Below are 12,319 nucleotides of genomic sequence, written 5' to 3'. Positions count from 1 at the left end.
CTAAGGTTGTAAGACCTACACATAATAATAATAATATACTTTACAGCCCCGCGCTTGAACACACGCCTTTCCCGCTTGGTCGATAATGTGCACAATACTCATAACAAGAGAAATATCCTTGTGGCACTCAGCCTTTCGACAGCTGCAGTGAACCATGTCACGCTTTTTTATAACTTTCAGAATTCTAGGGATTTCACGTAAGTCGAAGCGGTGGTACGCGAACTAATTGAGTGTTGGGCAGTGTCAACAGAAAACAGCAAAGCCAAAGTGTTTTAAAGAAGAGTAGGCTCATGGACTATGTCCTATCCCTACTTTGGTCTATTTTCTATATATCAAACCGCCATGCATCACCAGCATAAGCTAGCATAATTTCCGTTTCATAATGACGCTGTTACTTAGCTTCTCGGACTCAAGTATGCGTCGACGTGGTCACATCAAATCGTTCCTCAAATGGTCGGACTAATTCGAAGGTGATATTTCCGGAGCGTTACAAAAACCACAGCAACAATGAGCATACTACCATATGGTATTTACATACGACATTCTGTTGCGGACTGCCCGCCAAACAACTATTTGTTTTGGGTGTTACCTTTCATGATATTCTCTCCTGTCCATATCTCATAGGGGCTGCGAGGACCCACAATAAAACCTCAAGTAAGTTTCTGGCAGTTGTTTAGGTAGAAATTAAAAATTAGTTGTCGGTAACATAAATTCTTCAGCCAACTATAAGCATTTATATGGTTCTTGCTGTTGTTGGTGCTGTTAAGGTAGTGATATTTTTGCCTCTTGAACCTTCGGTTCCACTAACTTTAATGCCTCTTATATTAGGCATGCATTACCGCGCAAATAAAGCGCCTTCGCCCGCTGAAGTAATGTTGTATCACTGTGTTGACTCGAAAGAGCTAATGGCTCTTAGTGAGCACGGTGAGGGACTTAGAAACTTTAAGCATAATTACTTAGGATAGGTATGGTTAGGTTCAAGTGGCTGCCGTCCACATCGGACCGGCGCACTTAGGCCTTTATAGGCCCATTGTGAAACCACACGAATTTGTTCCTACTCTCCTTGGCGTATAGGCTGGCGCAAATCCTTGGGCTGAACCCTCCCAGAGGGTGCCGGCTGGTAATATGCACAACAGTTTCCCCTTCCAGGGGAGTGCTAGCTAAGTTTAGGAATCATCTCCATTTGTGCCCCAGCTCCTTAATAGCTTAGGCATATGGAAATGGTTTTTAAACGTGGCCTCAAGGTGGGAACTGGACCACGCCCAGTTGAAAAGGTGGTCCACCCCTAATCCAGGGTGTTATGCGATTCCGTGCCCATTGGATGGTTTGCAGTCAGGGGCATCCGACTGTATTCTTACGGAGCCTCCCAGATACCGGTCCACCTCCGGGAGTAACGGCGACCTGCTGCGGTATGGGGCTCTACCGCAGTCGACCGCATTGTTTCCCCTATCCCTTTAACTTCAGGCTGCCGAACGGTCTCACCTTAGTAGGCAGCTAAAGAACAAGATATATTAATGAATAACAAAAACCTGGCCTCGGATCCCTGCACGGGTAAAGATGCCGCCCTTGGACTAGGCATTAAAAAAGTCCACAATTTGTCGGGAACCGCACCGACGGCGCCGACCAGGCCTTCACGGCAACAAAAAAATCTTCGGCAAACTGTGCAAGCTAGCGGAAGAACTAAACCCCTTGAGGGCAAGTCCAATTTCGCAGCAGCCGGCAAAGCTAGCCCCAAAGAGGGAAAGCAACGTCCGACTGAGCAAGCACAGGAGGCCCGTCCCACGCCCGTACCGGGCACCTCTTGTCAGCAGGTGGCTGGTAACAGCACTAAATCCTCCACGTACAAAAGTACTGCCTCCACCGCTGCAAAGTTACCTCGCAAGCCGGCTGAACCCCTTGAGGGTTCCAAGGCAAATAAGCGAATCCCGACTTCGGTCCGCAACCAGCGGAACATTCGCAATGCCGTCAAAATCGTTGAGAAACTTGGCAACTCTCCCAGCGACAAGTTGACGGCAGAGCAAAAAAGTTCTCTGGCCTGGGCCAGGAAGATTAGTGCTGCCAAGAAGAGCAGCAACAACAACCCCACCCCTTCCTCTTCTGCCACCAAACAAACTTCTGACCCGAAGATGCCGGCCCTTAAGAGGCAAAGGTCTATGGGAAATGCCTCGAGCGATCCCAAAAGGCACCGGCCTTCGGCCTCTACTCCCCCTGCCCTGACCAAAACCTTCAGCGAGGCGGCTAAGGCCAACTTTACGCTGGCGGTTTTGAACCGCGGTCACCCGGACGGGAACATGACCCCGGATAACTGGAAGGATGTCCTTAACGGCCTTCTCAAGATCTTTAAGGACATCATGACCAAGCATCCGGGCCGGCTACCACTATCCGTGATGCCGGCTGGTACCAGGGTAGGGTCAAGCTTGTTTCCTGCGCCGATGAGCGCTCGTGCAAGCTCTACAAACTCGCCTTAGCTTCGCTGGGACAGCTGTGGCCTGGGGCCAGGTTGGATGCGGTCGGTGTGGAAGAAATTCCGAACAGACCGAGAGCCTGGGCCTGGGTCCCAGACGGCATAGCGGATCCTGGCGAGATCCTTGATACCATCGCGGAGTCGAATCCGGGGCTACCTTCGAGCGATTGGAGGATAGTCCGGGTCGGCGAGACAAGGGCGAAGCAGCGTTATGTTGGTTTCATCATAAACGAGGCTTCTCTCCCTTGGCTTGACGAATGTGGTGGAGTATTAAGCTACGGCTTCTACTCCATCACGTTGAAAATTCGACGGGATGGTGCGAAGGAGGAAACACCGGACGAGGGTGAGCCTGTACCGCAAGGCGAGGGGTCAGACAGAAACACCCCGAGTGGATCTGCTGCCCATGGCACTGCGGAAGGGACCGCCACCGCTCCGGAGGATCTGGTGATCGGGGATACCGCCTCGAGCGAACCCGCAATCGCTACATTGAATCTCACGGACCCATGCAACACCTTGAGTGGACATGGGGCCGATATCGAACTGGCACGCAGCACTCCGGATGCCGAGAGCGATACACTCTCGGTATCTGAGTTTGCGGGCCAGTTCTTTACGGGCATGGACGAGCAGCTTTTGCTCGAATCCGACCCGTCGATGCCACAAACGAATCGTAACGGGCGCGCAGGTACTACAGATAAACCTGCACCATTCTAAGGCAGCCTCGGCTGCCCCAATATTACGCCTCAGCACTACGTATGAGCACGTCGTTCTAGTCCAGGAACCTTGGGTCGTTGGCAGCAAGGTCTGTGGACTCTTTTCTAAGGACTACCGGCTGGTGACACCGCCCGTGACAGGTAGAATCAGATCTTGTATTCTAGTAAAGAAAAATCTAGTATTTATTTTACTATCTCTTTTTAGCGACGAGGACTTTACCTGTATTAGCCTCGAGCTACAGGGGCAAACAATCTGGCTGATGTCCGCATATCTATCGCACGATCGCCCAACTTCTGTGCAGGACCGGCTCTGCAAAGCGGTACGGGAGGCCCACAGTAAAGGGTTCCCGATATTAATTGGGGCCGATGCCAATGCACATCACACTGCTTGGGGCTCTACCGACATTAACAGTAGGGGTGAGTCTCTTTTTGATTCTATTATAAGTAACAATCTAAGTATATGCAACTCTGGAGACAAACCAACTTTCATCACCTCAAATAGGAAGGAGGTTCTAGATGTTACTCTAGTTTCTGGGGCATTCTCTGACCTTGTCAAAAATTGGAGAGTTTCCAACGAAAACTCCTACTCTGATCATATGTATATCATTTTCACTCTGCTCTTGCGTACACCGCCTAGGGTGGCTTACAGGAATAGGAGACGTACGGACTGGAACCTTTATAAAAAAAGTCCTATCCTCTACTCTCCTAAAGAACGCTTCTCACGGTAGGCCGAGCCTACCGCTAACAACTGATGAAGCGCCTCCTTTAGACACAACATTTGCTTCTCTCGGTGAGCTAGACTCATCGTCAAAAATAGAAGAAGCAGTAGATCTTATCACCAAATCTTGTAACGCTGCCTTCACAGTAGCCTGCCCGGAGATTAAGGTGAGGGGAAAGAAGAAACCCTATTGGTGGAACCAAGAAATCTCCGAGCAGAGGAAAAACAGCAGAAAACTCTTTAACGAGGCTAAGCGCACGGGAATCTGGTCCCATTATAGGGACGCCTTAAAATCTTTTAAGAAGTTAATCCAGAAGGCCAAAAGGGACTCCTGGAAGAACTTCACTAATGACATCGAAGAAGTCTCAGAGGCCAATCGCCTACGAAAGGTCCTCTCCAAAAACCCCATACCTCCAAGCTGCATTCGCACAACGAGCGGAGAATGGGCCATTTCTAGTACGGAAATTCTCGAAACCCTGATCAGCACTCACTTTCCGGGCTGCAGATCTCAACCATACATCTTAAACACGCAATCTAACCCAGGGCCATTTCAACCCCTGGACCCCATTGTAAGTGAAAAAGGAGTTATCTGGGCAATCAAGTCCTTTAAACCCTTCAAATCTCCGGGAACGGATGGAATATTTCCCGCTGAATTGCAAGCTGCAAGCGATGTTATAAGCCCGCTGCTAGCTAAAATCTGCAAGGCTTGCCTCAACCTGGTCTATATCCCCACGGAATGAACCAAGGCAAAGGTAGTCTTCATACCCAAAGGAGGCAGGATATCGGGCAACAGTCCAAAGGATTTCAGACCAATAAGTCTGACCTCCTTCCTCCTAAAAGTTCTAGAACGATTGCTGGACGCCTACATTAGACGATCGGCAAATAAGGCACTCATCTCCAACAACCAACACGCCTACTCTAAGGGCAAATCCGTAGAGACAGCTCTACATGCTATCACTACTAAGATAGAGAAGGGTCTTGCCTTTAAAGAATTTACGCTGGGTATCTTTCTCGACATAGAAGGAGCCTACAACAACGTTCTCCCAGCAGCGGTCACAAAATCTCTACGTTCTTTAGGGGTGGAAGAGCCTCTTATGTCTTCGTCGAGCTCCTTCTAAACAAGAGAATCATTATCTCTGAGCTGGGCAGCTCATCGTTAATAAGGTATACCAACAGAGGAACCCCCCAGGGGGGCGTTCTTTCTCCTCTACTATGGAACCTGACGGTGAACGCTCTGTTATCTTTACTACGGCCCACCGGATGCCAAGTCATTGCATATGCCGACGACATAGCCTTGACAGTTACCGGCAAACACCTTCCGGTGCTGGGCGAACTCCTGAAAAATGCTCTTAATCTAACAAACACATGGTCTATGAAATGCGGACTCAGCATCAGCAGTGAAAAAACTGAGATGGTGCTTTTTACCCGCAAACGCAGTACACCGGAATTTACCCTCCCATCCCTAAACGGGAAGGAAATCAAACTCTCTACCGAGGTTAAATATCTCGGAGTTATTCTAGACAGGAAGCTTGACTGGAAGCGAAATGTGGAGGAACGATCCAGGAAAGCCACAATGGCTCTCTACGCGTGTAAGTCGGCAATCGGAAAAAGGTGGGGTCTCCAGCCACGCATAGTCCATTGGATCTATACGGCAGTGGTGAGACCCATACTCTTCTACGCCGTCACCGTATGGTGGACGTCACTCGATATCGAATGTAACAGGAGTAAAGTAACGAGAGTGCAGAGGATGGCGGCAATGCTCACCAGCGGTGCCCTTCCCTCCACTCCCACCAAAGCTCTTGAAACCATATTATTCCTTCTCCCAACTGATCTATATAGCAGATAACGTGCCTCCTGCAACGCGGCGAGGCTCAACGCTATCGAACCCTGGAGGGATTGCAGGTTTGGTCACACCCGGATCCTGAAGCAAGTCCCTGAAACCTTCTTGAAATTGGATCATACAACATCGCCCCCTTGCTGGGACAACAAATTTTCCACAAGAATCCCAGAGAGGAACGAGTGGGCAAACGGCGTAGAGCCGGGATCACACGAAATCTCCGTTTTTACAGATGGCTCTAAACTAAACAACAGAGTCGGCAGCGGGATATTCTCGGAGAAGCTCAATCTAAGCGAGAGCTTTCGCCTACCTGATCACTGCAGTGTTTTTCAGGCTGAACTCATAGCTATCTGGGAAGCAGCCCGCTATCTGGCTAACCTGCAGGTAACCAATTCTATTTCAATTTTCTCTGACAGCCAAGCTGCAATAAAATCCCTGCAATGCAGTAACACCTCGTCACTAGTGGCATTGAAGTGCAGAGAAACCCTCAACAAACTAGCTGAAAATTGCAACCTAAGCATAATATGGGTTCCTGGCCACTTTGACATCTCAAGAAACTGCGCTGCGGATGAGCTAGCTAGGGAAGGCACCAACTTGCAAACAACAACCTCCGCTGATTGGGCCAGCCCTCCTCTAAACACTTGCAAATGCCACCTGCGATCTCTTTTCACGGATCAGGCAAACGCCAGATGGGCGAGGGAACCTACATGTAGTATATCCAAGCAAATCTGGCCTAAGCTGGATGAAAAGAGATCGCGATCGGTGATATTATTAAACCGTATCTCTATAAGCCCACTAGTGGGCCTTCTTACAGGTCACTGTCTCATGGGCACTCACGGTGCCTATATGGGCCTGCAGACAAATGACTTCTGCCGCAGCTGTAGGGACGAGGAGGAGATAGAAAGCGTTGAGCACTATCTGTGCCACTGTCCCGCACTGTCAAAAACCAGGTACCAATGCCTCCACAGACACTCTTTTGGGTGCCTTGCGGAGCTTGAATCTATAAACCCAAACGATATCTTGCGTTTCATTAGGCAAACGTGCTGGTTTAGCCTCACTGGGGTCTAAACTCTCCTCTTCTTCGAAAGTAGGGTAATAGGAAATAGGGGCCCCCCGCGTGGTAGCACAACGGGCCACAACGGCCTACGTGAGTCTCCGCTCGGACAGCGGAGGCAGCCACTCTAACCTAACCTAACCTAATCAAACCACTTCGTTGAGCTTGTGAAGCTAACTAAGCGTTGTGTATTGACCTCAGCTATATCGGTCAGATCTACAAGAAACATCGTGTCCATGAAACGCTGCCTTTTTCTACCGAGCGCTGGACATTCGCAAAGTAGATGCCTAATAGTTGCAGGCTCTTCTTCGTTGCCGCAGCTTATACAATAATCATTATATGGAGCGCCAATCCTTTCCGCATGCGGTCCAATACAAACGTGACCAGTTAGAAGACCTACAACTAATGAAATATTCCTCTGACCGAGGGTGAGAAGCTCTCGCGATCTCTTCTCATTTCATTCCGGCCATGTGAGTTTTGCCGTGTGGCATCTATCATGATGCTTCCACCTGGCTCCGGCTTCCATCAGTAGAGCCTCCTTTATCTTGAGCTTGCAGGTGGAGAGCGGCATGCCCAACTTCTTCCAGAATGGCGAAAGCGGAAGGGAGGTACCCTTTCTTGCAAGCTCATCCGCCATATCATTACCAGATGCAGAGTAAACTGTTCAGTTATCACGTTAGGTGATCTGCGACAGCCTACTACAATTTCAGAATAAGCTGTGACACAGTCATGGGGTTTCAGTGCTGCTTCACTGTCTGAGAAAATATAAATGTGCTTCGGAGAGAATGCCTTCTGCCTAAGGCAGTCCACAGCGTCTTGTATGACCTCAAGCTCGGGCTGAAATACGCTACAGCGATCTTTGTATATCCAATCGTTCCGAATAGACACCCCCTCCGACCCTCTTATCCAGTTTAGATCCATCTGTGTAGATCTGAATGCTGTTAGTGGGCCAATCTGGGTCATTCACCCACTGTTCCCTCTCAGGGATTAATATCTCGTATCGCTTGTTAAAGTTGATATGTAGTTTGCAGAAATCTGTCAATGATTTCAGTATGGTTGCAGTGAGCATAATTAATGAGCATAATTACTTAAATAATATTATTCATCGTACATTAATCACACTTGGGGCTTCTTAACGGTAAAACCAAACTTAGATGTAACTATTAAGCAGAAATAAACCACTTACCTGCACTGAAGCCGTAAAAGCTGCACTTAAAAATTTCACATTAACCGTATTTACAATGATTGTTATACCATCCACCACCTTGTGGATAAAACTATATTTGCCTTGTGGTACTTGAGGTAGTGATTGTGCAGGTGCTGTACCACCACTACCACCACCCCCACCGGCACTCCCACCACTTGGCGTATAGGCATCCTGATTTCTACTGCTGGGATCACACGTTTCAACGCTTATATTCACTTCGTCTAGAGTCTGCAGGTCATGGGTGTGGTTGTGTGTGCGTTTTTGGCATTCATTGTTGAGTTATGGAACAACAAATAGAGAGAGCATAATGTAAAAATATACATAGTAATTTTGCAAAAAAAAAACTTATTGCTATAGTATGCATTACTTACCAATGTTATTGGCACACTTTTCAATTTCGTCCAGCTAATACGAAAGGACACATGATTGCACCATGCAGATGTGAGCCGTAACCATGAAGGTAACTCTAACAGTTCAGTGAGCACTGCCTCATCCAATTGTAAATTCGACAAATCTCCTTCGCCCCGAAATGTGCTCAAATTTATTTTGTCCGATGACAAGTTTTTGGTGTAACTGTAAAGAAATTTAAAAGGAAAGTGTGAAAAAAAATTAGTTTTCCTTAAAAATTGGAAAAATTGCATTATTTTCATATCCAGCTGTACTTTGATTGGATAACGGTTCGTTGTACAGGTATAAAGGGATCGAGATAGATATAGACTTCCATCAAAATCATCAGTATCGAAAAAAAAATTTGATTGAGTCATGTCCGCCCGTCAGTCCGTCTGTCCGTTAACACGATAACTTGAGTAAATATTGAGATATCTTCACCAAATTTGTTACACGAGCTTATCTGAACCCAGAATATATTGGTATTGAAAATGAGCGAAACCGCATGATAACCACGCCCACTTTTTATATATATAAAATTTTGGAAAACACAAAAAACCTGATTATTCAGTAAATAATACACCTAGAATCAAAACTCAACTGGAAAGCGTGCATCGAGGAGTGAGTGTGGAAGGCCTGCGTCGCTTTCTATGCTTGTAAAGCGATGTTCGGTAAGGAGTGGGGTCTCAGGCCGAAGATGGTCCTTTGGCTGTATGAGGCAGTAGTGTGGCCAGTGCTGACGTATGGCTCTTTAGTGCGGTGGGGAGCTCTTAGCAAGAAGTACAACCTCACCAGCCGTGCAGTTGAGCATAACTGGCAATGTGTCTATCCTTTCTGACAGTCAGGCAGCAATTAAGGCGTTAACTGCACCATATACTAGCTCAAAGCTGGTGGGTCATGCAAACAACTCTTATCGGTGCTGGCCGACACTCTGGAAATATCCATTATCTGGGTTCCTGGTAGAGGTTTACGCCGATCACTTTATCGGCGGCGGCGGCGTAGGCTCTATTATATACCGGCGGCGGCGGCGTGGTCGGCGCGCCGGCATACGCCCGTGATCTTACTTTCAAAAAGCTTAATTTTTCTATTTAAAAAAATAGTATTTAGGAAAGATTTTGTTTGTATGTATTTAAGGAAATCAACGTTTTGGCCATTTCGGAAAGATCCGGGGTTATTGCCTCAAAATCTCGCAGATCGTTCAAAAATTTTCAGGAGTAGCTCCTTGCGGAGGGATTGTCCCTCGTTCACTTACTCCAGAGAAGCTTCGAACCTAACCCCGGAATTGGCACTGCTGCGTCTGTTGTAAAGAAATAGAGATACATAAAATGGTCACACTTTTGTTTGTATATCTCGTGCAAAGCGTAGTTTCACCTGGAGTTAATTCTTAATAATCGTCGCGAACACAATTTCTTTAAATTATTTGTGGCTCCTTGGCGGCCATGCACAAAGGCGGCTTACGGTTGCTATTAATGGCCTATTAATACTCATGACGCTCGTGGTACTCCCCATCAGGGAGAGAAATGAGATGCTAACCAAGCAGTTCCTGTTGAATACCCAGAAACCTGGGCATCCCAACAGACATCTGATTAAAGCGCCAACACCGAGTCTGCTCCGTTGAGGAAATACGGCACCTGAGAACTCAGCCGTATGAAGCAAAAAAACACAAGCAGGTCCTTGGTGAACTCACAAACAGGCGTCGGACCTTTATGCAAGGAATTGCCCGGTGAATCCAGTACTCAAAAAACAGTACCCAAAACTTGCGGAAGAGGAACGCATACACCCCAGGGAAAAGCGAGTCACTCTGGCTCAACTTCGTTCTGGATAATGTAACAGGTTAAACTCTTACATATCCAGAATCAACCCCGACATACAAAATGTATGCCCGCTTGCAATGTGTCCCCACATGACACCAACCATCTCTTTAATTGTAATGTGGAACCAATGCCTCTAACACCCCTTTCATTATGGTCCACCCCTGTTGAAACAGCAAGTTTCCTTGGACTCCCGATAGAGGATATTGATGACAATTTATGATCGGTCGCAGCTATTAGGTGCGGCGAAGCATTGCTACAACAACAACAACAACAACGCTCTTGGCACAGGGTGCCTACAATTTTTTCGGCTGTTTTAAAGAGCTACAATTCCCCATGTGACCATTCGGCCAAGGATGCCGCCCTCGTCTAAGTGAATGTCATTGCGGAATGGGTGAAAGTCGTATAATCCTCGGCGCATCTACATAATTAAAATTTTACAAGGACCCTGGATAAAATTTTTAAAATGTAGACCAAAGTTTGCAGACGTTTGTGTTGACAACATTGATTTAAATAGTCTTCGGTAAATCAAAACGATATTTTAGAATGAAATTCGACCGCTTTTAAGTTGAAAGATGTTAACTGTTCTTTTCCGGTCTTATGACATAAGAGCTCGTTATGGATGACCGCGTAGCTTCAGAGTAGTTCAACTGTCCATTACATTAGGTTAGTAGCACACACGGTCATTAGTTGGACTGTCTTGGGAAAGCTTTTGCTTCACCATTTTAAGAGTTTTCTTGCGAAGGACAAAGCCTCACCTGGTAAATATATGTGCCCACGTATTCACATTTGTAAAAGGAGCCGTAACGTGTAGGTGATATTTAAACTTGGTTGATAGGCTATAATCAATGTGATTCACTCCAAGGGACTAGTTTGGGATATTGCCGCCAACTTTAGGAAATATCAAACCGGGAGGCTTTTATGTTGAAGGATGAAGTGTGAAAATCAAAATTAACATTTCAGACGCTATTGTATAGTTTCGCAAATAAACAACAGATGTTTGAATGTAAGCCCAAGTGATTTTTCAAACCCTTCTCATACGTACATACATATATCCTCAAATTAAGTATGAGGTAAGAATCATTTCAAAGGGGTGTTTATGCCCCTAGAACCTACTAATGGATTTTGCATCACTGATTTCGCTTATTCTTTCAGCCAATCCCAATAAAACTTTTTTAAAAATCGGCATCCTTTTTGGGTATTTTGCTGTTTTTAACAACGTGAGGACAATTTGAAAACATGTTCGCCGTGGGTCATTTTATTTGAATTCATTATTCATTATTAATTTTTTGAAAAAAATAAAAATAAAATATGCAAAGTGAGCATATAAATTATTCTATAACTTTTCTTTTAGTGTTTTGTTTTAATAACTTGGTAAATTGGGCGATGCAAAGTCCGTGTTAAGCTGACATCGAAAACACCTGTTTTTTTAAATAACTTTTGAACCGTTAGAAAGAGTTAAATTTCGCAATTAGTTTCTTATAACTGGCAGTGATGCGCATCCGTTGATACCACTTTCGACCATATCCGAACAATTTTCGACATGAACAATAAGTGGCCTAAACAGTCTTAAACGAGAAAATATAGTAACGCGCCGGACGCCGCCGCCGCCGCCGCGCCGATATTTTGAACATTCGGCGGCGGCGTGCGAAAAACGACCAAAATCGGCGGCGGCGTTTATCGGCGGCGTATATCTCTAGTTCCTGGACATAGGGGAATTGAGAGAAATGAGATGGCTGATGAACTGGCATGTAGGGACTCAGCAGAGGGGGGTGAGTAAATAACCAGTGTCGAAGTAGGTATACCCCTGGGAGTGACCGAGGGAGATATTCGAGATTTTTATGTGAACAAATCTCAACAAAAATGGAAGAGCACCGCGGGTTGTGCGATTTCAAAAGCCATTTGGCCGGACTGCAACGAAAGGAAAACAAGGTATCTGCTAGGGAGATCCAGGGCCGACAACCATAGACTTATAGCGGGTTGCACTGGTCACTGGTCTTTAGGCACGCATGCGGAAAATATGGGTATTCCGCACAATGAAGTTGTACGGACATAGATGAAAAAGAGACTGTTGAGCACTTTCTGTGTAAATGCCCGGCTCTAGCTAGAACCCGTTTAAGATCATTCGGGA

The 12,319-nt window shown here is 46.4% G+C and overlaps 1 protein-coding gene across 2 annotated transcripts in view; it reads right to left on the bottom strand.

Moving 5' to 3' along the window:
* Window positions 1-12,319, bottom strand: part of LOC137240725 (bridge-like lipid transfer protein family member 3B) — a 151,094-nt gene that overhangs the window by 77,902 nt on the left and 60,873 nt on the right. For both annotated transcript variants that reach the window (XM_067767349.1, XM_067767348.1), the window contains exons 2-3: window positions 8,362-8,563; window positions 7,970-8,218 (exon numbers count right to left, since the gene is read on the bottom strand). In XM_067767349.1, coding sequence (XP_067623450.1) covers window positions 7,970-8,218; window positions 8,362-8,563 — 451 coding nt within the window. The remainder of the gene's footprint in view (window positions 1-7,969; window positions 8,219-8,361; window positions 8,564-12,319) is intronic.

Source organism: Eurosta solidaginis, chromosome 2 (assembly GCF_040869045.1).
Source record: "Eurosta solidaginis isolate ZX-2024a chromosome 2, ASM4086904v1, whole genome shotgun sequence".
Lineage (NCBI taxonomy): Eukaryota > Metazoa > Arthropoda > Insecta > Diptera > Tephritidae > Eurosta > Eurosta solidaginis.
This window is presented reverse-complemented; position numbering and strand designations above follow the sequence as displayed.